Source organism: Stegostoma tigrinum, chromosome 8 (assembly GCF_030684315.1).
Source record: "Stegostoma tigrinum isolate sSteTig4 chromosome 8, sSteTig4.hap1, whole genome shotgun sequence".
Classification (NCBI taxonomy): Eukaryota; Metazoa; Chordata; class Chondrichthyes; order Orectolobiformes; family Stegostomatidae; genus Stegostoma; species Stegostoma tigrinum.
In genome coordinates this window covers 86,098,289-86,124,026 of record NC_081361.1, presented here as the reverse complement: position 1 = coordinate 86,124,026, position 25,738 = coordinate 86,098,289, and the positions used below count along the sequence as shown (strand labels likewise).

Here is a 25,738-nt window from a genome sequence, read left to right as displayed (position 1 = left end):
ATATAATGTCAAGACATTCCTCAAACACAATGGAACTTTCCTGTGCATTGAGCTGTACTTTTCCTAACCACGAGGGGAGGGACAAATCTTTGAACTGTGTACTGTTGCAACAACATCCCTTTTTTGTTTCTTTAAAATAAATTTGCAATTTGAGCAAATGTAGGGAGACTCCTTATAATCAAGAGGCTGTACTTCGTAAATGACAACATTTAAGTGACAGCTTTACCTTCATAACATTAAATAGAACCTCTTGTCCAAGGCTATCCTTTTCTTTGAAAAAATCATGTTCTGGATATGTTCGAGCAATGTCTCTTCTGATAAGTTTTTCACAAGGCGAGGTCATCTTCAATAGCTCCGAATACTGGTCTTTAATAGGCATATTTTGAGCATTGCATAGTAGCTGCCACACGATAGCTCGAAAATGATGAGGGATCCCTTTTCGAACAAGTTCCTGAAAGGTATAGAAAATAAAATTCAAAATCTGTTTGTGCTGGTTTTCATTGGAAGCTTGTTTAACATGGCTGTTGCACAGAGAGAGAAATTAGAGAAATAATTTCAGGGAAACTGTAGTGTATCAGAATCTACAGTCCTTTAAGTTACAACCACATGGGCGGATCAGCTTTCTAGTATTAGTAACACGCTTTACAAAAGGTAATTGTTTCAGCTCCTAGAAGATGCAATGCTACCAAAGTTGTAATATCTGTCAAAGAATGCCAGTGTAACATTCTTCCCAACAAGGTTGGGAAAATTATGCTGATATTAATGATAATGGTGCTAATTTCGAGACGGATATCAACTTGGATGAATGATGCAGACCCAGCATTATATTGACAGATTGGAACAATCCCTGGTCTGGATAAACTGGTTACTCACAAGCCATTATCCTGACATCAACTGATTCCCAAACAGATAACGCATGAATTTTCTTAGTTTCTGTCAGCTTGACTTGGTTGGGAGAATACTTAGTTCTGAGACAAAGTCGTGAATTCAAACCTCAATGTAGGTCTGAAATATATCCTCACCTTACATTTCAGTGCAGTACTGAAAGAGTGCTGCGTTGTCAGAAATGTAACCTGTAGGATGAAACATGAAAACATCTGTCCACCCATTCGGGATCAGACTCCAAAGTAGTAGTTCTTCAGGTCTTCTGGCCAACATTTCTCCCAATCTGATAATTTATTAAAATACTTTTTGCAGGATCTTGCTGTGCACACATGAACTGCTATTTTTGCCCCCTTCACAGCAACTGAATTATTCATTGCAATGTGCTTACAGACATCCATAGAAAATAAAAAGCATTCTGGGAGCAAATTCTTGCTGTAATGATGCATAATTTCAGGGAAACAATACTGGCTATTTTTTTTCTTTAAATTCTTTTGTACGATGTGGGTGTTGCTGGCCAGCCAGCAACTTTTGCCCATCCACAGTTGCCCTTTAGAAGCTGATTATGTTAGCATTAAGATATTATTGTGGCTTAATCTTCACAAATCCAAGCAAATGTACATATCTCTGAGGACAGCCAAAGTAACTTTAAATGAAAATCTCTTCTAGGCACACCACCAACTGTACAATAATCAACCAAACAAATGGGGGTCAAAACAAGTTGCCCTTAAATTAAAAAGGCACCCTTAAATTGCCAAAGTAATGTTGACTTGCATTTCTAAAGAATTTTACTATCTCGTATTTTGAACTAATAAACTGGATCCTGTTTGATGTCTATTATTCTAGTCAACTCAACAAAATAGTTACATCAATCATATCCATATTTGGATCAGTATCAAGTTAACTACTTTATCACACTGGCAGAGCAACAATGTTATTACTTTGCAACATTCCTAGTTGTCAACTAACTATTTTCTAGGAAAAAAAATTAAAACACTTGGTAATTAAAAGCGTTACTCATTATACCACGGCATGCAGTGGAGATTTGATAGTCATTCCTTATTTGTTATTGGCTCAAAACCCTGGAGTCCATTACAATTAGCAAAACAATTGAAATGTTTAGAAAATGGCTCACCAGCATTCTCACAAAAAGTAATTTGGGATTGGTACACACACATCCCAGAAACTAGTACTCAAATTTATAGGTTAGACTGTGATCTTTGAACAAGCTAAATTGCATTTCACATAGACTTCCATGACATCAAAACTCCAGTTATGCAGAGTATCAGAGCAGCTGCTCATGCATGGTGGTGAGTAGGCAACTAATCACTTTTTCTTGTCAAAAGAAAATTAAAAGTTGAAAACCTAGTTTATTATTGCTCCAAGAGATGAACTTTTTGTTTGAGTTTGCACTTAACTAGAATTTCCCAACAGTGAGAACTTATGTCTGTTTTTTAGAGTCGCTTTAGATCGACAAGTTGATTTCCTCCTCTTCAAAGAAATATTTTACATTGAGCACCACAAGATTGGACTTCGATGAGAAATTGAGAGCAATTTACTATACTTGTGGAAGTCTAGGGACTAGATCATGGAATTTACTTACTGGTTCCTTAATACGTCTGTCTTTCTATACACCCTAGCATAAAGCTTATTGGGAAATTTACAATACACAGTGTAGTCAATGGAGGCAAACTCAAAGCTTTTACTGCTTTGTGCCCAAATTGATACTGTTAGTTCAATGGGTACAAAACCAGAATACATCAACTCAATAGTAGTATTTTTACAGCTGGAACTTTTCCAAACCTTGTAATTCATCATTCCCATTCCTTATTAAGTAGAAGACTCCCGAATCAAGTTGCTTCCAGATACAACAAAAAAATTTGAAACAGGAGCTCAAGCCTGACCTGCCATTGATAAAATGAAGGCTGGTCTCTTTGTGGCCTCAACTCCACATTCCTGTCCATTCGTTATGAATATCAACATCAGATAATAAGTAAACTCGTTTCCCTGTTAAAATTTCCAATTGCTCAAGGTTTTGTGGTTGATTTACTGGTTGACGTCTTAAGAGAAATGGAAGAGAGATGGCCCATTAAACTCTTAGTTGAAACTCACTTCATAGTTAAATCAGATAATGGGTAAACTGTACCTCAACACCATTTTCTCAGTGCTTCATCTCAGTTGTTCACCTTAACAAAACTACGTCAACTTCAGTCATGGAAATTCAACCACAGAATCCAAAGCCTTTTGCATGGGAAGAAGGCCAAATTTCTAATAGTAACTTAATAGTTTACTTCTGTTTGCACTTGCTCAGATTATAAAACTGTGCCCCTTGTCCTAAGGTCTGGCACAAAAGAAAATAGCTCCCTTCCACTAAACTTCAAATCTTTGACCATTTTAGATATCCTAAATCGACTGCCTTCAACATTCCAAACAAAGCACAGAATTATATAGAATAAAAACCAAAAGAACTGCGGATGCTGTAAATCAGGAACAAAAACAAAGTTGCTGGAAAAGCTCAGCAGGTCTGGCAGCAACTGTGGAGGAGCAAACAGAGTTAATGTTTTGGGTCCACTGACCCTTCCTCAGAACCACTGATATAAGGTCCTTACCCTCATCTGTTTCTCTTTCTTTTTCCGTACATCATCCCACTCATTCACAATTCTTCCCCAGAGAATCCAGGAATCTTCTTCCAGGTGGCTTAGATTACTTGAAGCAGAAGAACTGGATACCAATGAAGATCCGCTATTTCGACGAGATCCGTTTACAGATTTCAAAGACTTGCTATCAGTCTCCAGTAGCCTGCACAAAAACATTGAGTCTTTTAAATCAAGGTGAAGCGAATATCAGACTAGGCTACTAAAGGCCGAGATGCATAAAAATTATGGACAAGTGTCTATTTTGCCATTTCAACAAATCGATTTAATTACCAAGAGAAAGTGAAAGGTTAAGGGACATTAAATTTTTATAAGATCAAGAGACCACTGCAATAAGTGGGGTGGGGGAAGTCTACAGTTTTACATTTCGTGGCAATGTCTTGCCTATGAAGTGTCCAACTTTTCTGTTCTTTTAAATCCTAATAGCCTTAACCTGAGAGAGTCATTTAATGCTGGCAAATGCTCAAGTGACTGAAGACAACAGGCAGAGAAACTAAACTAGCGCAGAATGTCACATTAAAAGGGTAATAAAAATTTGATGAGTTGTTTCCCAATTTTTCTGTAATTCATTAAACTATAAAAATCTCTCTATTCTTGGCCCTGTAAATCTGAAGAAAATACATTTTCCTACTCAATTACTTCTGTAGCGCTGTAAGCCCAAGCAAAATAATTTACAAAGAGATTTTGAATAAAGATGGAGATAATGGGAACTGCAGATGCTGGAGAATCCAAGATACCAAAAAGTGTGGGGCTGGATGAACACAGCAGGCCAAGCAGCATCTTAGCTTTTGTGCTCCTTGAATAACGATGGAGTTACCTGGGCCTATACTAACAGATTTGAGCTCAATCACCTGAGTTTTTGTTTCCAATGATGTTGTTCTAGAATGGTTATGGTACACAGTCAATCAGAAAAAAAACATTTGGAGGCTGAGTAGATTTTGAAGTGGAGGCTCAATGTGACAGTTCGATTGTCAGCAATGTCAGTTATTTCTTAGAATATCTTCCTGTGTATTTGATTATAGGGCTGTAAAACTACTGATAGGAGAGTGTGTCAGGTACAGTTTATTATTTTGATTTACGAAATCAAAACAATTTAAGGCAAATATTTTTGTTGCAACTTTTACAGGAAAAAAACTTGCATTTACATTCATTGAACTTCCCTGTTGACACACTCATTTACAATACGGTAACCAGATTCAAAACAAACTATGCCACTGTGTATCTACCAAAGAATTAAAAACATTTTGAGTACTCATTATATTTCCAGAAGTGATAAAGATATACAACAAAAAACACGAGAAATCTACCAATACTTTCCAGAGGACAAGGAATGACAAAAAGATATGGGTCGGTTAAGTAAATGAGCAAAGATATAGGGGAGATGGATGTGAGTTTGCTCGCTGAGCTGGAAGGTTAGTTTTCAGACGTTTCGTCACCAATCTAGGTAACATCATCAGTGAGCCTCCGACGAAGCGCTGGTGTTATGTCCCGCTTTCGATTTATCTGGTTAGGTTTCCTTGGGTTGGTGATGTCATTTCCTGCGTCGGTGATGTCATTTCCTGTTCTTTTTCTCAGGGGACATGATCAACTAGCCACAAAACGACATGACCCACTATCACTCCTATCCTTACATATAGATGAGGAAGGACACCACTTTGATTGGGACAACACATCCATCCTAGGACAAGCCAAACTGAGACACGCACAAGAATTCCTAGAAGCATGGCTTTCCAACCGGAACTCCATCAACAAAGACATTGGCTCCAAATCAATCTACCATCCCCTGAGAAAAAGAACCGGAAATGACAACACCAATGCAGGAAATGACATCAGCAACCCAAGGAAACCTAAACAGATAAATAGAAAGCAAGATATAACACCAGCGCTTCGTCGGAGGCTCACTAGAACGGTGACGCAACGTCTCAAAACTAACCTTCCAACTCAGCGAGCAAACTCACATCCAGAACCTCAACCTGAGCTACAAATCTTCTCAAAACTCGCCATATAGGGGAGATGGTAGCACAGATTGGTACAGCTACTGACTAGGAAAGCCAGGGTGTTGTGACGTATGGCAATGGGAACTGAATACAAAAGAGTAGAGAAACTATACTTCCAACTGAATAGTGGACTGGTGAGACTGCATCTCAAGTACTGTGCATAAGTCTGGCCATCTTATTTAACGAAGAAAGGATGCAAGTTGGTTTTAAATCTGAGACAGGTAATACCTTTGATTAACACAAAATTAAGTGATGTGGCCAAAGGCAGGTATATAGAGTTAGGCCATAGATCAGCCATGCTCTCACTAAATGGCAAAACAGACTTGTGGGGCTCAAAGTCCTGTTCCTATGTTCTTATATATATGTGTCTGAGGCAGTTGGGAGAAGGTTCAGCTGACTGGTGGAATGAGAGGATTGTCTTATTAGGAAAGGTTGAACAGGCTGGGTTCGTATCTACTAGAGTTTAGAAGAGTTGGAGGTGTCTTCTTCACTAAAAGTAGCTTAGGCTTCCTCATTGAACATGGTTAAAAAGTTAAAAAATCTTAATAGTAAAGGAATTGAGGATTATGGTGAGAGGGTGCCCATCTGCCTGCCCTTTCAATAGGATGTGTATCCTTGGATATTCAGTTCCCAGCACCGACTCCACTTGCAGCCATGTCTCTGTGATACCCACAACATTGAAACTGGCAGGTACAATAAGTGCTACAAGCTAAGTTACCTTGTTTCGTATACTGTGTGCACTTAAGTGCAGCCCCTCGGTCTTGCATTGACTGCCACTCTTCTCATAGTTTTCCCCTGATCTGCTATGCCTAAAGTTGGATGCCTGGCCCCTTCCATAATCTGTCCAATTATTTGTTCTGGAAACTTTAATAACCTCTGCTGAAATCGTCCTCTTTAACATTTTCAATAATTTTCCATGCAACTGAACCCACTTCCCAACTATTTTGTTCAAAGCCTAAAGTTTTCTAATTCGTCATGGAGTCCCAGCATGGTTCAAGTGGAGCCCATCCCATTTGAACAGCTCCCTCCATCCCCAGTAGTGGTACCAATGTCTTATGAGTTAGATCCCGTTTCTCCTACAATAATCTTTGAGACACATTTTTAATCTTGTTGACCCTGTGCCAATTTGCTTATGGCTCAGGTCGTAATCTGGACAGTACTATCACTTTGGTTCCACTCCTTAACTTTTCCCTACAGACCTGCAAAATCTTCTCCACTCAGTTTCCCTTCCCTTCCTTTTCTCATTTACTATTGAATCTGTCACACTCTGCATAAATATTTTTCCTCACATCACCAGTATTCTTTTGCTAATTACTAAATGTGTCCCCTCTAATTCCCAGTGCTTCTGCCAAAAAGAACAATTTCATCACCTCCATGTTTATGCCACCCACGATTCTGGACACTATTTTCAAATTTACCAACGTTCCCAAAGGAGAACAATTCCAAATTCTCAAATTTACCCATAAATGGTGCAGTCTGCTACCTGTATGGTGTTTCGATAGAAATATTCCAGTTTGGGTGCTCTCCTTGTATTGGCAAATTGTCAAGGTGCTGCTCACAGACATCCATTTTAAATCTTCAAGCATAGAAAAAACACATCTTTCAAAGGGACCCCACAATCCTTTTCTCCCCAAGCACTTTACCAACACTCAATTCTAACTTCCTCCCTCCAATCCACAAGTACTCTACCCAACTTCACAACACCCTAGTTAGAATTCAGTGCTTGTAAAATGCTAGGGGAGACAAGGATTGTGTGGTCCCTTCGAAAGATGTGTTTTTTCTATGCTTGAAGATTTAAAATGGATGTCTGTGAGCAGCACCTTGAAAATTTGCCAATACAAAGACAGAACACAAACTAGAATAATTCCATCAAAACACCACACAGGTAGCAGGCCAAGCAGCAGTTTTTAACCAAGACAACATGCTTTTGAATTAGCCAATCAATTTGAATCAAGCACTTAGATATGAAAAACCAATTAAATTTAAATCTGATGGTTTTGAAAGCATTGGACCAATCATATTGTAAGAAATATTGATATATGCCATCAAGGGTATAAAAAGGTGACAACTGGACAAAGCCCCAGACGTAATGGCTATCCAGGACAAAGCTAACAGGGTCAACCTCTGCTTTATAACCAGGGTCATAGAACAGACTTCTTAGATTTACCCTCTACCCATAACACCCATGTTTATTTGGTCCATCTGCGTCTCTACATGTGCATGAGGAAGAGTTTCCTGGGCGGGGGGGGGGGGGGAGGGGAATTAACATTTTAAACTAGTTGAGGTAGAAGTCAACAGTTCATTCTTGTTTACCTGTAGCTGGAGTCTATTTATTTATTTGTGATAAATAGCAATTCCTATTCGGCATAGAAACCTGGTTTGTCGTCTGTTCACTTGGGTCTGGACAGACAGGTAAATGGGAGAACTTGTGTATTTTGATAAAATCTTTAACTTTTTTTTATCAACACCAGGAACAGCAAGGTGAGATTTCCAGACTGCTACTCCAGTGAGGCATGATATCTTGATGTTTTGAATATTTGAAGATCTAGCAATCACAGTACTGAACATACTCAATGACTGAATTTCAGTAGCTTCCTGGGGAAGATTATTCCAAAGTGCACAATCCTCCGAGTGCAGAAATTCCTCATCTCTGTACTAAATGGCCTTGTCCCTTCACAGAGACAGTCCCCTTGTTTTAGAGCCCCAGCAAGGAGAAACATCTTTGCTTCAGCTACTATGTCAATGCATGGAAGATGTTTGATTTTGAATGAGATTACCTCTCACCCTTCCAAACTCCAAAGAAAATAGACTCAATCTTTTAACCTTTCTTCATAGGACAATCCCTCCATCCCACTAACAAAGTATACCTTTACATAGATAAACAGATCAAAACTGCATAAGACACAAGCATGGTCTCACCAAAGGTGTTCATAAGAACACATGTAATAGGAGCAAGAGTAGGCAGTTCAGACCTGAGGCTGCTTCACCACTTTAAACCATCTTGGCTGATTTCATCTTGGCCTTAATTCCACTTTCCTGTCCATTCTCCATAAGACTTCAGCTCTTTACTAATTGAAAATCTGTCTCTCTCATCCATAAATTTACACAATGTCCCAGCATCCACAGTACACTTGGGGTAGTGACTGACAATAGATTCACAACCCTTTGACAGTAATTTCTCATATGCCTCAAATCTGCTACCCTTTATGCTAAAACTATAACTTGTCAATTTAGATTGCTCCAGAGAGGAAAAATCCTCTCCACATCTACTTTGTTTAGCCTCATTGGCATCTTATATACCTCAATTCCATCTCCTCATTCTTCTAAACTCAAGAGAATAACCGTCTAACCTATTCAATCTCTCTTCATAATGCAGAACCAATCTAATTAATCTCTTTCAAACTGCCTCTAATGCAACTATATTTCTTCTCAAGTAAAGGAACCAAAACTGCTTGCAATACTCCAGGTGTGGTCTCACTAATGCCTTGTATTGTTGTAGAAACACTTCTCTAGTTTCATATTCAATCCCCTTAGCAACAAAAGCGAAAATTCCATTTCATAAAGACATATCAGAACTTCCTTACTTTTGTAATCTATGTCACTTGTAAAAGAGGCCAAAAGATCACCCATTTGGCTCTTCTGGCTCAAATAGTTGCAAATCCTTCTGTCTTGCCTGCTACACCGGTATGTTAGACTCCCCATCATCGATGACCAGAATATTTGATGAGTGCCTCCTTTGTGTAATGGACCATTAACCAACATTCTCAACTGGATGTGGTAGGGGTGCAGACCTTTTATCAGATTTTGAACCATTCCCATACATATGGTCCTGGTTCTGCAGCTTCAAAACGTTTGTATTTTATCTTCAAGTATGTATGGTGCCGCTGTTGGAATGCTCTGCTGCACAGCTCTTTGAACCAGGTTTGACGATCATGATATATATTCTGTACCCTTGCTAACCTCAGTGCCTCTTCCGTGTGGTGTTCAACAAGAAAGAATGCTGATTTAGAAGTTGAAGGCAAGTGACAGGTGGTAATAGCAGGAGGTTTTGTTTCTCGTATTTGGAGTCCAGAGAAAAGCATTGAGAACTTCCAGGACAATTCTCTCTTGACTGGAGGTCGCAATCATCGATTCTGTGACTAGATTTTACTGTGGATATACTGCTGGATTTAAATTTTCTTGTTGCTCCGGTTGAATTCAAACTCATGAACCATTAACTGGACATCTAGATTATCTTCCAGTAACATTATTCACTATGTTACTGCTCCCACGTACATGCCTTCTTTCATGTGAAACCTTCTCTACGTCACATGACAGTAACCATAATGTATATTTTAGGCTTCAGAACCTTTCTATTCACCAGTAGGTGCACAATCTAACTTTACAATTAAATTTGCCAAGGTGGAATGGCATTGAAATTTGCGCCATGGAATTCCCCAAACTGAAGTTATTAACAGTGACTATATTTCATAAACAATTCAATCAAATGTAATATGTTAAACTATAAACTGTACAGTACTACACAGGATCTGTAGTAACAGGATGCAAGTCTAATCAGTGGTTAAATGAGATTACGGTATCGTAAAGTGAACTATGCTAAAGAGATATTTTGAAATGTTACAAGTTTAGTGATCAGGCATTTGGCCGTATGGAGGTCCATCTCAGGGTCAAACGTTACACTCAGACTGTGATCAGACCAGTTCAATTTCATTTTTGCAGGGAAAGGAGTGATCAGTTGAAAGGAAATAGAATTTGGAATAGCAAACAAAAATAAAAAAGCTTGCTTTTCTAACATTTAATTGAAGGCGAACTCTGCTCATTCAGTACTGGAAGTCAGTCTTTATGCCTAAGCAGTCTAAAAATCGAGTAATGCAGAACTATCAAGGGAAGCGGTGGAGAGATGAAGTTAGGGATCATCAGCACATATCTGAAAACTAATGGTGCACTCTTGGATGCTATTGACAGAGGACAGCATATTGATGGAAAGTAAAGTGGGAGGCATGGAGTGAGCCTTGGGGGATTTGAAGGTACAGCACAGGAGTAGGGTGAGAGCCCTTTTGCAATAAACCTGCTGTAGTTAAGGTAGTTAAAAGTGAAACCAGGTAACAGCAGCCCCACCAGCTATTAAAAATGAAAAAGTGCTCTTTGTATCTTGGATGGTAAAGCCACTTAGATAATCTGATGCAAGCAACATTTCTTGGCAATGTGATATTAGCTGGGATAAATGCAAAATAAATGTACCTGTAAGGAGGCGATGAAATTTCCAGATGTGATGACATTGTGACATAGTATGAATGATAAGTAGTGGAATTGGTTCATATGAGTTCCTTTCTAAGGACGGATTAAGTTTGTTGTGTTACTGGTGGTGATCCATTCCTCAAGGATAATTGCCACTCTCACCCTCTACCTATTTTATTTTTGTCACAACTGAGTTTACTTGGACTAAAAACCACAACTCAGCAGTCCATCCTTTCCCAATCACAAACCTCAGTTCTGCATTCCACCAGACTCTGTAAAGCTATATATAAGCCAAAATGAAAGAACTTAAAAATATCAAAACATGCAGAGCAGAAAGATTATTTGATAGAATTTGATAGCCTATTCAGCCTTTCTGCATAAATCAAATCCTCCAAACCCAGCAATTTCCTTGTACATCTTTTCTGCACCCTCTCAAGTTTAACAATATCCTTCCTACAGAATGGCAACCAGAATTGTACTCACTACTCTCGAAGTGGCCTCACCAATGTCCTATGCAGCCGTAACATACCATTGAATTTGAAGTTGGGATGACATGACCAATGAAGGCAAGCATGCTAAATGTCTTCTTTACCAGCCTGTCTACCAGCGAACACTTTCAAGGAAGTATGTGCCTGCACCGCTAAGTCTTTTTGTTCGGCAACACTCCCCACGGCCTCACCATTAAGTGTTTAAGTCCTGCCCTGGTTTGCCTTAGCAAAGTGCATCACTTTACATTTATGTGCCATCTGCCACCCCTCAGCCCACTGGCCCATCAGATCAAGGTCCTGTTGTGCACTGAGATAATCTTCTTCACTGTTTACTACACCACCTATTTTGGTATAACTTACTAACCATGTATTCTATACTCACATGCATTAATTTATACAAATGATGAAAAGCAGTGGAGCCAACACTGATCCTTGGGGCATACCACTGGTCAGAGGCCTCCACCACCGTCCTATGTCTGCCACTTTCAAGCCAATTTTGTATCCAACTGGCTAGCATTCACTGAATTTCACATGAGTTAATTTTACTCACCAGTCTACCATGTGGAACCTTTTGCACATTTTGCTCAAGTCTATATAATCAACAAAATAAAAAGCGAAAGAATTGCAGGTGCTAACTGTCTGGAACAAAAACAAAGTTGCTGGAAAAACTCAGCAGGTCTGGCAGCATCTGTGAAGAAAAAAAAATATATAGCTTACATTTTGGGTCCAGTGACCCCTGCTGTGTCAACGGCTACCACTGCACCATTCATCTTTTTTGTCATCGCTTCAGAAAACTCAAGTTAGTGAGACATGATTTACACAGTGCAATGCCATGCTGACTATCCCTAATGAAACCATGCCTTTTCAAATGCAAGTAAATCCTGTCCCTGTGAATCTTCTCCAACAACTTATGCCAGTGGTGAGTAATTGTTCAGCTATTTCAGATGACAGATAAGAATCTGTCACATTGCTATGGCTCTGGAGTCATATGTCAGCTAGACCAGGTGAAGGTAGCAAACTTCCTACCTTGAAGGATATGAGTGAATCAAACGGGTGTTTACAACAATCAATGGTTACATGATTGCCATTAGGCTGATTTTAAATTCCAAAATTTTAGTGAATTCAAAATTTCACCATCAGCCCTCAAGAGATTTGAACCTATTTCCTCAGAACATTAGCATCAAGTTCTGGGTTGGCAGTCCCTGTGACATTACCACAACACCTCTACTAATCAGTATTTAAATTGGCACAAGACAACAGACATAAGTTGTCAAAAGTTCTCTTTTAATCGCAAAATGACTGGCACACACTTCAAAACACAAGTTATCACCCAAAACATACCCTCAACAGGTTAGTGAGGTCACAACTAATGCAATTCTGTTGCATACGATTAAATTAGAACATTTTAAATCAGGCAACTACTATTCTTCACTGCTTCTCATATCGTCAATTTCTAAATTTTATAACCAACAGTGTTTCATTATGTCTTACCCTGCTGCTCCTGAATTTATGCAGTTTTAGACTAGAGATTCCATATTTATTTACAAGGAATTATCTGAGTTTTCCCAGGTTTCTGGTTAGATGAGTATTTGTTTATTGACTGTTTCTCTCTCCTTTATTCTCTCCCCCTTTCAGGGCATCCTTCTCCAACACCACATTGTCATGTCACCTCCTCCTCCAACTTCCCATGACCTCACAGCTGTCTCTTCCTTAAACGCCCACTCCCCAATGAACTTACTTCTTTGCTTCCTTTTTCTTCCTCCCACCCACGTTGCAGTCACCTCCCCAATAATATTTAGAATCTAGCAAAATGTTGTCAATCCATTCAACCACGGGAATGGGGAGCTGCTTCAGCGTGGACTTAAAACATGATTCTGGGTCAATATTCAAATATCTGCATTTACAGACAAGTACACTGCACCATGATTAGATCCTCAATCTCAATAAATCTCAACCTCAGTATTTCGATAATACAACCAGAAGATGGAATAAAAGCCGAACTAACTGTGGATGCTGTAAATCCGAGACCAAAATAAAAATTGCTGGAAAAGCTCTTCGGTCTGGCAACATCTGCAGACAGAAATCAGAGTTAACATTTTGGATCGACTGACACTTCCACAGAACCTGTTTACCTGAACTAAAATATGAACTCCGATTTCTACCAGACCTGCTGAGCTTTTCCAGCAATTTCTGTTTTTGTCTCAGAAAATGGAACAACCCAAACTATTTCAAACTGTAGATTACCCCAACAGATAAACTTAGACGATGGTACATGAGTCATCATTCTACCTTGATACCACAAGATAAAGAAATGACCAACTTGATATATCAAAATTATCTGAACAAAGACTTAAAGTTATTAATATTCTTTACTTAAAAAGTAACTTAATACCATGACAATGACCAGGTAGGTTTCATGATTTGTAACATTACAGAAAAAGAAGTTAAATGAAAACCGATTGAACAGGATGCATGAAATATTGATAGCAGGATATTTTATTACATCTAGGAGAAAACATCACATTGAAATTTTCAGGAATAGTTTATTACAATTATGAATACTTGACATACAACAGGACTGCAGTAGCTCTTGTATGCAGCTCACCACCACCTTCTCAAGGACAATAATGGAAAGACAATAAATGTTAGCCAACCAATGATATACACACGCCACAAAAGGATTTTTAAAAAGTGCTAATGTATTTTAGTCATCATTTTCCTGCCAGCTATAACATGTTCTCCTTTTTCACTTTATGCAGCTCAGAAATAGAAAGGAACTATTCTAATCCCTTTACCAATTTCATAATTTAGTGAAATTTGTTTACACTGCCAGCCTAGGACCCAACTTATTCCATGCAAAACACAAGGTGCAAATTTATTCAGCTTCAAACACTTTAAAGCCAGACTAATCACGATTCACACTGTCACTTCTCCAGTAAAAGGATGTTGTAATTATATAACTACAGATTCACACCTTTGAGATGTCCCAAAGCTTTCTGTAGACAGCAGGGTATTTTTGAAGTGTCGTCACCATTGCAACATAGTAAGCAGCAGCAAATTTACAAAAAATTCCACAAACAGCAAATAAATAGTTTACCAGATAATTGAATTAAGTTGTTAGCTAATAGAAAAATTAATAGAAAAACACTTTCATGGCATTCTATAAAAGCAAGTCTTTCTCTCTTTCAAATACAGCCATGAGACCTTTTTTTAAAAAAAATACCTTCTCTGCAGTTTATTTATAAACAGGGATCTACATTTTGTTTCATATTGCATTTTTTAAACTTTAATTTTTAAAACATTTTTGGACTGGGTACTCTGCAGCGATATCATAGAACTGGATGGAAATGGTGCCAAAACCAATTATTTATTTTAATTCAGAAACAGGCTGTGAAATGTCCAAACCCTTTCTCTGAAACACCTAATTTAATCACGAACGTTTTGAAGCTCCGATGATGCTGCTTGGCCTGCTGTGTTCATCTAGCTCTCCACCTGGTTATCTCTCTTCTCACCAGGAACTTTCTTGAAAATCTTATTTACTGACAAAAAAAAAAGAACTTATGCTGGACATTCAACAGGCCAGGTAGTAGAGTCTTCATCAGACCTTAAGTACTTACTAGAAAAATTACCCAGAGAGAGAGAGAGAGTCACAGAGGTCTGCAGCACAGATAAAGGTCTATTGAGTACATGCCAATCAAGAACAATCACCTGACTATTCGCATGTCCATTTTCCAACACGACCCATAGCCTGGTATACCATGACATCAGTGTACGGTTAACAGAGTACACTAACAGAAGGCATTCATATCGTTTCTATAATTCAGGCAAACTTAGCTACATTGTTAGTGCTTTTTTACAATTAGCTTATATGTGTATTGTCAGGAACTTGAACAAAAAAAATTCTGCTCAAGTCCACTCTCAGATTCTGAACACTAGATAAGCAAGACAACTCTGCCAAAGGAATTAGAGAAGGTGCAGTCACAGAAATATAACATTCAAGAAATCTGTTTTTAAGCTATTCTTGGATTACTTCAGAGAATGGCTTTCATTTCAAACTGTGACAACTTCAGCTGAAGTTGTCAATGTTTTTGGACCAACTCTTCGCAAGGTTTCAAATTAAAGTGCCTCATGTTGCCAGAACATAAAACTACAGAAAGACTATTAGCAATTTTAGTGATTGGAAAGAGTACCAGGTGGATCTCACTTAATGAGTTCCCTGACTGGGGTTGTTACCCCGGGTCAACTGGGGAGTCCTGGCTGACAGTGATAAACAAAAGTGTAAGGGAGTCAAAAGTGTGGAGCTGGATGAACACAGCAGGCCAAGCAGCATCTCAGGAGCACAAAAGTGACGTTTCGGTCCCAGACCCTTCATCAGAGAGGGGGATGGGGAGACGGAATTGGAATGAATAGGGAGAGAGGAGGAGGCGGACCGAAGATGGAGAGAAAACAAGTTAGGTAGAGAGGAGAGTATAGGTGAGGAGGTAGGGAGGGGATAGGTCAGTCCAGGGAAGATGGACAGTTCAAGGAGGTGGGATGAGGTGGTAGGTAGGAAATGGAGCTACAGCTTGAAGTGGGAGGAAGGGATGGGTGAGAGGAAAAACAGGTTAGGGAAGCGGAGACAGGCTGGGCTGGTTTTGGGATGCAGTGGGGGAAGGGGGGATTTTGAAGCTTGTGAAGTCTACATTGATACCATCGGGCTGCAGCGTTCCTAAGCGGAATATGAGTTGCTGTTCCTGCAACCTTCGGGTGGCATCATTGTGGCACTGCAGGAGGCCCATGACGGACATGTCATCTGAGGAATGGGAGGGGGAGTTGAAATGGCTCGCGACTGGGAGGTGCAGTTGTTTGTGGCGAACCGAGCAGAGGTGTTCTGCAAAGCGGTCCCCAAGCCTCCGCTTGGTTTTCCCAATGTAGAGGTAGCCACACCAGGTGCAATGGATACAATATACCACATTGGCAGATGTGCAGGTGAACATCTGCTTGATATGGAAGGTCATCTTGGGGCCTGGGATAGGGGTGAGGTAGGTGGTGTGGGGGCAAGTGTAGCACTTCCTGCGGTTGGAGGGGAAGGTGCCGGGTGTGGTGGGGTTGGAGGGGAGTGTGGAGCAGACAAGGGAGTCGCGGAGAGAGTGGTCTCTCCGGAAGGCAGACAAGGGTGGGCACCTTCCACCCCAACCTCAAGTTCACCTGGGCCATCTCCAACACATCCCTCACCTTCCTGGACCTCTCAGTCTCCATCTCAAGTAACCAGCTAGAAACTGATGTCCATTTCAAGCCCACTGACTCCCACAGCTACCTAGAATACACCTCCTCCCACCCACCATCCTGCAAAAATTCCATCCCGTATTCCCAATTCCTCCGCCTCCACCGCATCTGCTCCCAGGATGAGGCATTCCATTCCCGCACATCCCAGATGTCCAAGTTCTTCAAGGACTGCAACTTTCCCCCCGCAGTGGTCGAGAACGCCCTTGACCGCGTCTCCCGCAACACATCCCTCACACCCCGCCCCCGCCACAACCGCCCAAAGAGGATCCCCTTGTTCTCACATACCACCTCACCAACCTCCGGATACAACATATCATCCTCCGACACTTCCGCCATCTACAATCCGACCCCACCACCCAAGCTATTTTTCCATCCCCACCTTTGTCTGCCTTCTGGAGAGACCACTCTCTCCGTGACTCCCTTGTCCGCTCCACACTCCCCTCCAACCCCACCACACCCAGCACCTTCCCCTGAAACCGCAAGAAATGCTACACTTGCCCCCACACCTCCTCCCTCACCCCCATCCCAGGCCCCAAGATGACCTTCCATATCAAGATGTTCACCTGCACATCTGTCAATGTGGTATATTGTATCTATGGCACCCGGTGTGGCTTCCTCTACATTGGGGAAACCAAGTGGAGGCTTGGGGACCGCTTTGCAGAACACCTCCGCTGGGTTCGCAACAAACAACTGCACCTCCCAGTTGTGAACCATTTCAACTCCCCCTCCTATTCCTCAGACGACATGTCCATCATGGGCCTCCTGCAGTGCCACAATGATGCCACCCAAAGGTTGCAGGAACAGCAACTCATATTCCGCTTGGGAACCGTGCAGCCCAATGGTATCAGTGTGGGCTTCACAAGCTTCAAAATCTCCCCTCCTCCCACTGCATCACAAAATCAGCCCAGCTCGTCTCGTCCCCTCCCACTGCATCCCAAAACCAGCCCAGCCTGTCTCCGCTTCCCTAACCTGTTCTTCCTCTCACCCATCCCTTCCTCCCACCTCAAGCTGCAGCTCCATTTCCTACCTACCACCTCATCCCGCATCCTTGAACTGTCCATCTTCCCTGGACTGACTTATCCCCTCCCTACCTCCTCACCTATACTGTCCTCTCTACCTATCTTGTTTTCTCTCCATCTTCGGTCTGCCTCCCCCTCTCTCCCTATTCATTCCAGTTCCCTCTTCCCATTCCCCTGTCTGGGCCCGAAACGTCAGCTTTTGTGCTCCTGAGATGCTGCTTGGCCTGCTGTGTTCATCCAGCTCCACACTTGTTATCTTGTTATCACACCAGCATCTGCAGTTCCCATTATCACTGTAAGGGAGTCACCTCAAATCTAGGGACTGGCTCTGAACTAGCTGGGGAGAGTCCATGTACAGTGCATGGTTAAATAAAGGGTTACTTGGTGACATGAGACCAGCCTCCATGGAGTTATTTCAGCATTGTTCCAGAATTATTTTATAAACTCTCAAAACAGAAAAGTTTGGAAGAACAGTAGCGATAAAAGGCGATAAAAGACTAACAAGCTGTGGTAAATGGAAAAGCCTTGAAGAAAACTGATGCACAGAGAGATCGGTGCGTTCAGGTCCATTGTACCCTGAAGGTGGCAACGCAGGTGAAGAGAGTGGTCAAGGCGGCATGTGGCATGCTTTCATTCATCAGACGGTGTATAGAGTACAAGAGTTTAGATTAGATTAGATTCCCTTCAGTATGGAAACAGGTCCTTTGGCCCAACAAGGCCACACCTCCCCTTGAGGCATCCCACCCAGACCCATCATCCTATCACCCACACACCCCTGAACACTATGGGCAATTTAGCATGGCTGATCCACCGAGCCTGCGCATCTTTGGACTGTGGGAGGAAACCCATGCAGACACGGGGAGAATGTGCAAACTCCACACAGACAGTCACCCGAGGCTAGAATCAAACCCGGTCCCTGGTGCTGTGAGGCAGCAGTGGTAACCACTGAGCCACCGTGCCACCCATAAAGTTGGCAGGTCATGTCACAGTTGTATAGGACAATGGTTCGACCACATTTGGAATACGGCGAACAGTTCTGTGCCCATGTTGAAATCCATCTGCCTCAATCAATTATTTTCTTTGTAGTTTTGCGCCACACTACAAAAAGGATGTGGATGCTTTTGAGAGGGTGCAGAGGAGGTTCACCAGGATGTTGCCTGGTTTGGAGGGTGCTAGCTACGAGAAAAGGTTGAGTAGATTAGGATTATTTACACTAGAAAGATGGAGGTTGAGGGACACCTGATTGAGGTCTACCAAATCATGAGATATAGCAAGAAGCTTCCCCCCCGCCCCACCCCCCAAGAGTGGGGGACTCAATTACTAGGGGTCACTATTTAAAGGTCGGAGGGGGAAAAGTTTAAGGGAGATGTGTGTGGAAAATTCTTTACGCAGCGGGTGGTGGGTGCCTGGAATGCATTGCCAGCGGTAGTGGTACAGGCGGGCACGATAGCATCATTTAAGATGTATCTAGGCAGATACATGAATGGGCAGGGAACAGAGGGATACAGATCCTTGGAAAACAGGCAACAGGTTTTGATAGAGGATCTGGATCAGCGCAGGCTTGGAGGGCCGAAGGGCTTGTTCCTGTGCTGTAATTTTCTTTGTTCTTTGTTCTTGTTCTACTTGCTTTTGAAGGTGATGATTCATAATGTGTTCCATAATGATTTGCACTCGGGGAATTAGCCATTCCTTATATTTAATGCCCTAGATTACACAAGACAGTCATATAAACCCAAGTTTGCTGATAGCACAAAGATTATTTGTATACTAAATAGTTAAGCAGCATAAGAGGGTTGCATTGTGGCTCAGTGGTCAGCACTTCTACCTCACAGCACCAGGGACCAAAGTTCAATTTCGGCCTCGGGCGACTGTCTGTGTGGAGAATGCACATTCTCTCCGGGTCTACATGGGTTTCCTCCAGGAGCTCCGGTTTCCTCTCTCAGTCCAAAAATGTGCAGGTTAGGTGAACTGGCTATGCTAAATTGCCCATAGTGTTCAGGGATGTGTGGATTAGGTGGGTGACGAGGGGTGCTCTGATGTTTGGTGTGGACTCGTTGGGCCACACTTTAGAGATTCTATGATTCTATGATAAAATAATTACAGCGCAAAACTACAAAGAAAATAATTGATTGAGGCAGATGGATTTCAACATGGGCAAACATGACCGTATTTTCTGGATCAAAATGAATATCCAAGAGTTAATTCGAGGACAAAATTCTAGCAGATGTCCAAAAACACAGAGCCCATTAACACGGAAGACTAAAACGTATAAACGAAGACAAAAGGCAAATGAAACTTTAGCATTTAAAACAACAACTTAAACAAAAAAAGGGAAAGTTGCACTTCGGTTATACAAATCCATCAACTGTGGTGATGTATGGTTCTCAGCACTGAACTATAGAAAGCACATGATAACCTTGAAAGAAGCACAGTACAAATTCACCAGAATGTTACTACATGAATTACGAGGAGCCACGGTGCAACATACTCATTATTCTCTTGAATGCAGGGGATTAAAGGTGATTTGAGGATTTTAGATTTTGAAAGGAATTATTATGGTGAAGATTCTTTTTCGTCAGGAGATGGAATCTAGGTCAGAGGGACATAAACTTTGTTACAGTCAGGCTATTTGGGAGAGAAGGCAGGAAATGCGTCGACATGAAAGGGTGGTAGAAGAATGCAACTCTATCCCACAAAAAGCAATAGTAGTCTATTGTAGAATTAATTGATTTTTTTGTTAACTTTAAATTTGAGATTAATGATATTTTTTGCCAGATAAGAGGCTAAAACAGGTAGATAGAGTTAAGAATCACACCACATGGAAGAACCATGTTTCGAACACTGCACTTCAAATGCAGTTCTGGGTTTCATGCCATAAAAAGAATAAAAGGAACAATGGAGACAGCCCTGAGATCACTGACAGGGATAAAAGAAAGAAGTGCATGGATATACCTTTTGGGAAAGGACTGGCACAACGGGCCTCTTTTCTTTTCAAAAGCAAATGCTAAGGCAAGACCAACCGGAGGTCATTAAAATTGGGAAAGGTTTTAAGAGAGTGGATACAGCAATAGTGCTTCCTCTTGGTGCTCAGAGCATAACTAGCAGCCATCAACAGAAGATGGCGATCAAGAAATCCAACAGGGAATTCAGAAGGAAACATCTTTATCCAAAGAATTGAGAGAATGTAGGACTCATTACCACAGAGGCTGTTTGAAGGGAAGCAAGCTAGACCAGTACAAGAGTGAGGGGGAAGTCGGGTATGATGACAGCTTTAAATCCAGCTAAAATGGAAGGTGGCTTGAGAGGAGTACAAAACACCAGTTGGACCCAAATAGCCTGTTGCTGCATTGCATCTTCTATGTAATCCTGTACAGGAGAAGCTGGAAGAGGTGAATGTCCTGATTCTGTTCTATATCATTGCACGCAGATGTTCTCTTGTGAATTTTTATAATGCTATCCTAACAGTGTAGTAAGCTACAAAGTAAGATCACTCATGGGTTTGAATAACCTCTGAGTAATTTAAATACGTTCAAAACAAAATTGAATAAAAGTGGCTTCAAATGTTTAACTGATGGAACAGTTAGAACTCCCAATGATTCTTCCATGAAAAATTTAAACTTCAAACTAAATGACTGCGGCATGCACGTTCACACTATGCATTTTCAACAATATAAGTACATGAAAATATTTTTCTTCCCTTAAGTGACCATGCTTCATGTGTGAACAAAGTCACAGTTACTCTGTCAAGTTCATTTTTGCCCCGGCCTGCAAGGGTTTGTCATTACACACACACACACACACAGCAGAAAAACTGACTTCTTGACCTTAAAACAGGCAGCAACCACAGTTCTGACATTAGCTTGGTAAACACTATAACTGGAGGTGAAAAAGCTCACGTTTTTGATCGGCATTGTTGAGCTGCTTAGTTTACTTTCAAGTGCAGACATTTAAGTAGCTCACAGAACCAAAGATTCCTTTTGCAAAACATCTTGCTTTCTGTTAAAACTGATGTAAATTGCACAATCCTGCTTCCAATGCAGAGTTTTGCTGTTACCAAAAACTGAAATTATACTCCTTTTCTTAGAGCAAATCTCAGTTCAGCTTATATCTTTCATAATATCATTTTCCTTCGCAACAAAACGACTTATCTCTCCAACTACATTTCAAAACAACTGAGATTTAGATAATAAACAATAAATCAATCAAGCCATCCTTGGTGGAAGATAGTTATTGGACCTTAATTTATATTACTTTGTATATTACTCAGCATTCATGATTTTCAATGAATACAGTGGCCACAGTGACACTAAGGTTTAGATTGAACGCAAGTGGATAGGATCAAAAAGCACCGTTCAAACTTAATTAAATGTATGTTATGTTTAGAAAAAGTTTTACTTGAATATACGATTCCTGGTTTGTCTGAATATCAACTTACATGGGCCAAAATATAAAACAGCCTCATCAGTTCAAACCCATTGTTAATCATTTGCAGAGGCAAACATTGAGTTTGCATTGCAAGCTTAAGAGATTAGGCAAGCCCTTATAGCATACATAACCCATAATGATGAAAACTACCAGACATATCTCAAGGAACGGTTCAAGGAAGATGTAAACATTACAGGTTGCACGACAAATGGATAAGTGACAGAAGGAGATGGAGAAAGAGATCAACCAGCACTGTGATGACCCCAAGTAAGGAACAAAAAGGAGAATTTCACAAAACGACCTCAATTTCAATTTTTTTTTTCCAAACACATTCTGTCGAAAACATTAACTTGATTAACTTCCTACAAAAACAATTTCTCCAAGGTTTGGTCATCTTGGTAGTTCCTTGCTTATTAAATTATCATATTACAATGTAGAGTACAAAAGGAATGGAATTATCCATGTTCCAGTCACTTCAGCTGTTTTGCATGATCAGACATGGATTTTAAGCATTCCCTTCTTCCCCTCACACATCATGAATGGGTTTTCCATCGAACGTGGAAGTCCCAAGCCAAACAACTATCCCTTCCTGCAGACGAGTCAACATGTGAAGAATTAAATGCAGGAGTACTGTGAGGCAGACATAATGTAATCAATTATACAAAAATTCTAAGGCACCATCATGCAGCCCTGTAATTTCCTTCCCTCCTTCACCTCACCGTCCCCTAAAGACCACATCACACTGCTACTTCCAGTTTCAAACATATCACGCCTGCAAATCATTCTTAAACTCTTCAATTTTGCAGGCAATGTATTTTATTCCTAGTAAAAACTTCAAACCTTAATAGCCATCAGTATCTGTCAACAGACTTTTCTCCTTAGCACTTTTCATCTCCTTCGCTTCATGTATGCCTCACTGCTCACTTCAGTTCCTTCTCCTTAGTAAAAAATAATTCAAGTTTAGTCACAAACTTGAAAAAAAATTCACAAATAGTGAAAAACACACGACTTTGCAAGTGTTACAGCATTTTAAACCACAGAATTGTAAAAGAATAAAACATCACTTGTCGCTAAATGGTCACCAAGTCAAGAAATATGAAGCAATTCAAACAAATACAAATGTTTAATTAGGTTAAACTGATGTTACTATTTAAAATTAGACTTATTTAAATGCCTCCTCTATTAACAATAGCATGCGTGATCATCTTTATGGCTAAAAAAGGACAAGCACACCAGTCAACTTGACCATCTTGCTGGAATTTGCCTTACTGACATCTCATCAAAATGTACACCAGAAATTTCCAGTTTTCTCTCAAAAGAAAATTCTTTGTACTAAAAATAAACCTACCTTGTGAAGTTCATAGTTTTTCAGCATACCCACAATGTAAAAAACAACTACCACATACTTCAGTTAGATTGAGCAAATAAAACTCCTGTTCAATCTGCAGTTTAAACAAATGTGTCTCCTCCCCTTAACCTCTGTACATTGAAAAACGCTCACTGTGGTTTCATAATTTTAGAATAGTATGCTGTGCACTTCACTCTGCTTCAGGCATTGTTGCATCTGACCTGGAAACTGAGGGACAAAAACAGAGAAAAAAAATTAAATATACCTGCACTAATTATTCTAGCTTAATGGTCAAGCAAAACCCAGGAATCATTTCCAAAAAAATTTTTTTCTAAACTCTCTTTATCTACCAATCTCCTCACTTCCCACTCTTTTGAAGGAATGAGTCACTGTGAGAGTGCAGATGCACAGTACTAATCCTCCTCGACCACTCTGCCCAAGTGAATAAGTATATAACCACAAAGTAATAACAAAGGCTCTTGGAGATAAATGCTCAGAGCTCTGGAAACACTACTATAAAAAAGATAAACTGCAGCAAAACCCAAAAGCACCAATAGTGGGTAAAACATCAATTAGGTAGATCACCTTCATCAACTGGGGACCAGTCTTCAGTAAACTATAGTTCATTCTGAATGACTTCTAGACATTGGCTGTTGTTTTATTACCACAGCTTTAAAGCTAGTATGTTGGCAACTTGCTCCAGAGTTGCGGTTGGTTAGTACCAAAGAGTCCAATTACAACAGCTGGTGATCAAGGCCATCTTATAGCTTATAAATATAATTTGGATTTGAGACAATTTTCTAAGAGAAATTTGATGGACTTACAACATATTCTGAAATCATTGTCTGAAAAGGTGAGTGGCGAGCCAAACTAAAATGATCAATTTCTGAGAATGAAGTTTTGCTGGTTTTCAGAGGCAATGGCTTACTGGTTTTGTCAATGGCCTAGTAATCCAGAGACCCAAGCTAATGCTCTGGCAATTAGGGTTTGAATCCCTCATGGCAGACGGTGAGACTGAAATTCAATAAGCATCTCGAATCTAAAAGCTGGCCTAACAGTGATCATGTAACAACTCTCAATTGCCGTTAAAAGCCCATTTGGTTCAGAAATGTCATTCAAATAAGGTGAAATAACTCCAGAGGCCAGTATCCAGTCACTAAGTCACCCTTTATTTACACATGCATAGTATTTGACACTGGTTCTAGCTTCCACCGAGCCAGCTCAGCAAACAGAACTTCTGATGCTCCCGTTTATATCTGTCAGCCAGGGCTCTCTGAACCAGATTCATAGCCCAACCAGCAATCTCATTCTACGCAGTCTACCTGGCTGACCCCATAACAATCATTATATACTCCCCTCTAACTCTGGAGACACAGGTTTGTTATTTTTCATGTAGCCTCTCCTGGGCCGTTTTTGCATTTGGTCTGGTTCCTCCAACTCAGCCTTGGAAATGAGCCACAGCTTGCATCTTATGCCTGGAGGATCTCAGAAGAAATTCATCCTCTTCAGGCAGTAAAGGCATCGGGGCTGTGACATCTGTCATGTCCGTCTCAGATTAACGTTTCTTTAATGCTATATGGAGAGGGGAGAACCCATGGGTTCTGACAGTCTTTCTGGCTGTTCTTGAGAGACCTGGTATCTTTTGCTCCTGCCCCATTTGCAAGTTGGCAGCTTTCATGTGGTCCACATGCTTGCTTAGGCCACCTCACCAACCCGAGCCTGTACATCATGGGACCTGACCATGCCTCTGAATCATGTTAGGCCATTTCCATGGTTTCAGCAACAAACTTCGTCCCCTAAAGTTAATTGTCTCTCTCTCGCTTAGAGAAGTCTTGTTTCAGACACTGGCAATCCTGAAATGGTTTTACCCTCTCTCCAAGTCCGGGAAACCAGCTTTAGCCTGGTGCTGAGTCTTGTCCACGTAAGCAACTCTGCTGGACCTATCCCTAGAATTGCATGAGGAGTGGTCTGATAATCAAATAGTAACCACGTCAGTTTGGTGTCGAGTGAGGCTGTAGGTTGTTTCTTTAAGGCTGCCTTCAAAGCTTGGACTGCTCTTTCTGCTGACCATTGGACAACACATGGTATGAAGCTGTCCCTGAAGGCCAAATACCATTCAACTTTAGCAAATACTCTAATTCCCTGCTGGTAAATGATGCCCCATTTTCTGTGATTAGCACTACCAGGAGCCCATATATTGTAAAAGATGCCTGGAGCTTTCCTTTCATCATCCCCGATTGACCAATGAACTTTATCCATGTCCAATCACTTGAGTGGGCGCCCATAATGGCTAAGAACATTGAGCTCATGAAAGGTTGATATGTAATCCAAGTCCAGGGTTTACCTGGCCATTCTCACAAATGAGAGCGCGCTGCTGGTGGTCATTTTTGTTCTTGTTAGTACTTTGGGTACTGCCCCACCA

The 25,738-nt window shown here is 40.8% G+C and overlaps 1 protein-coding gene across 7 annotated transcripts in view; it reads right to left on the bottom strand.

The window, feature by feature from the left end:
• The window catches only part of evi5a (ecotropic viral integration site 5a), a 250,125-nt gene that overhangs the window by 180,740 nt on the left and 43,647 nt on the right, over positions 1–25,738 (bottom strand). For 4 of the 7 annotated variants that reach the window (XM_048539047.2, XM_048539050.2, XM_048539051.2 and 1 more), the window contains exons 3-4: positions 3,492–3,681; positions 227–451 (exon numbers count right to left, since the gene is read on the bottom strand). In XM_048539047.2, the coding sequence (XP_048395004.2) occupies positions 227–451; positions 3,492–3,681 (415 nt within the window). Of the gene's footprint in view, positions 1–226; positions 452–3,491; positions 3,682–22,808; positions 22,986–23,316; positions 23,581–25,738 lie in introns of those variants that run through there. The other 3 variants (XM_048539053.2, XM_048539049.2, XM_059648078.1) reach the window with 3 other exon arrangements.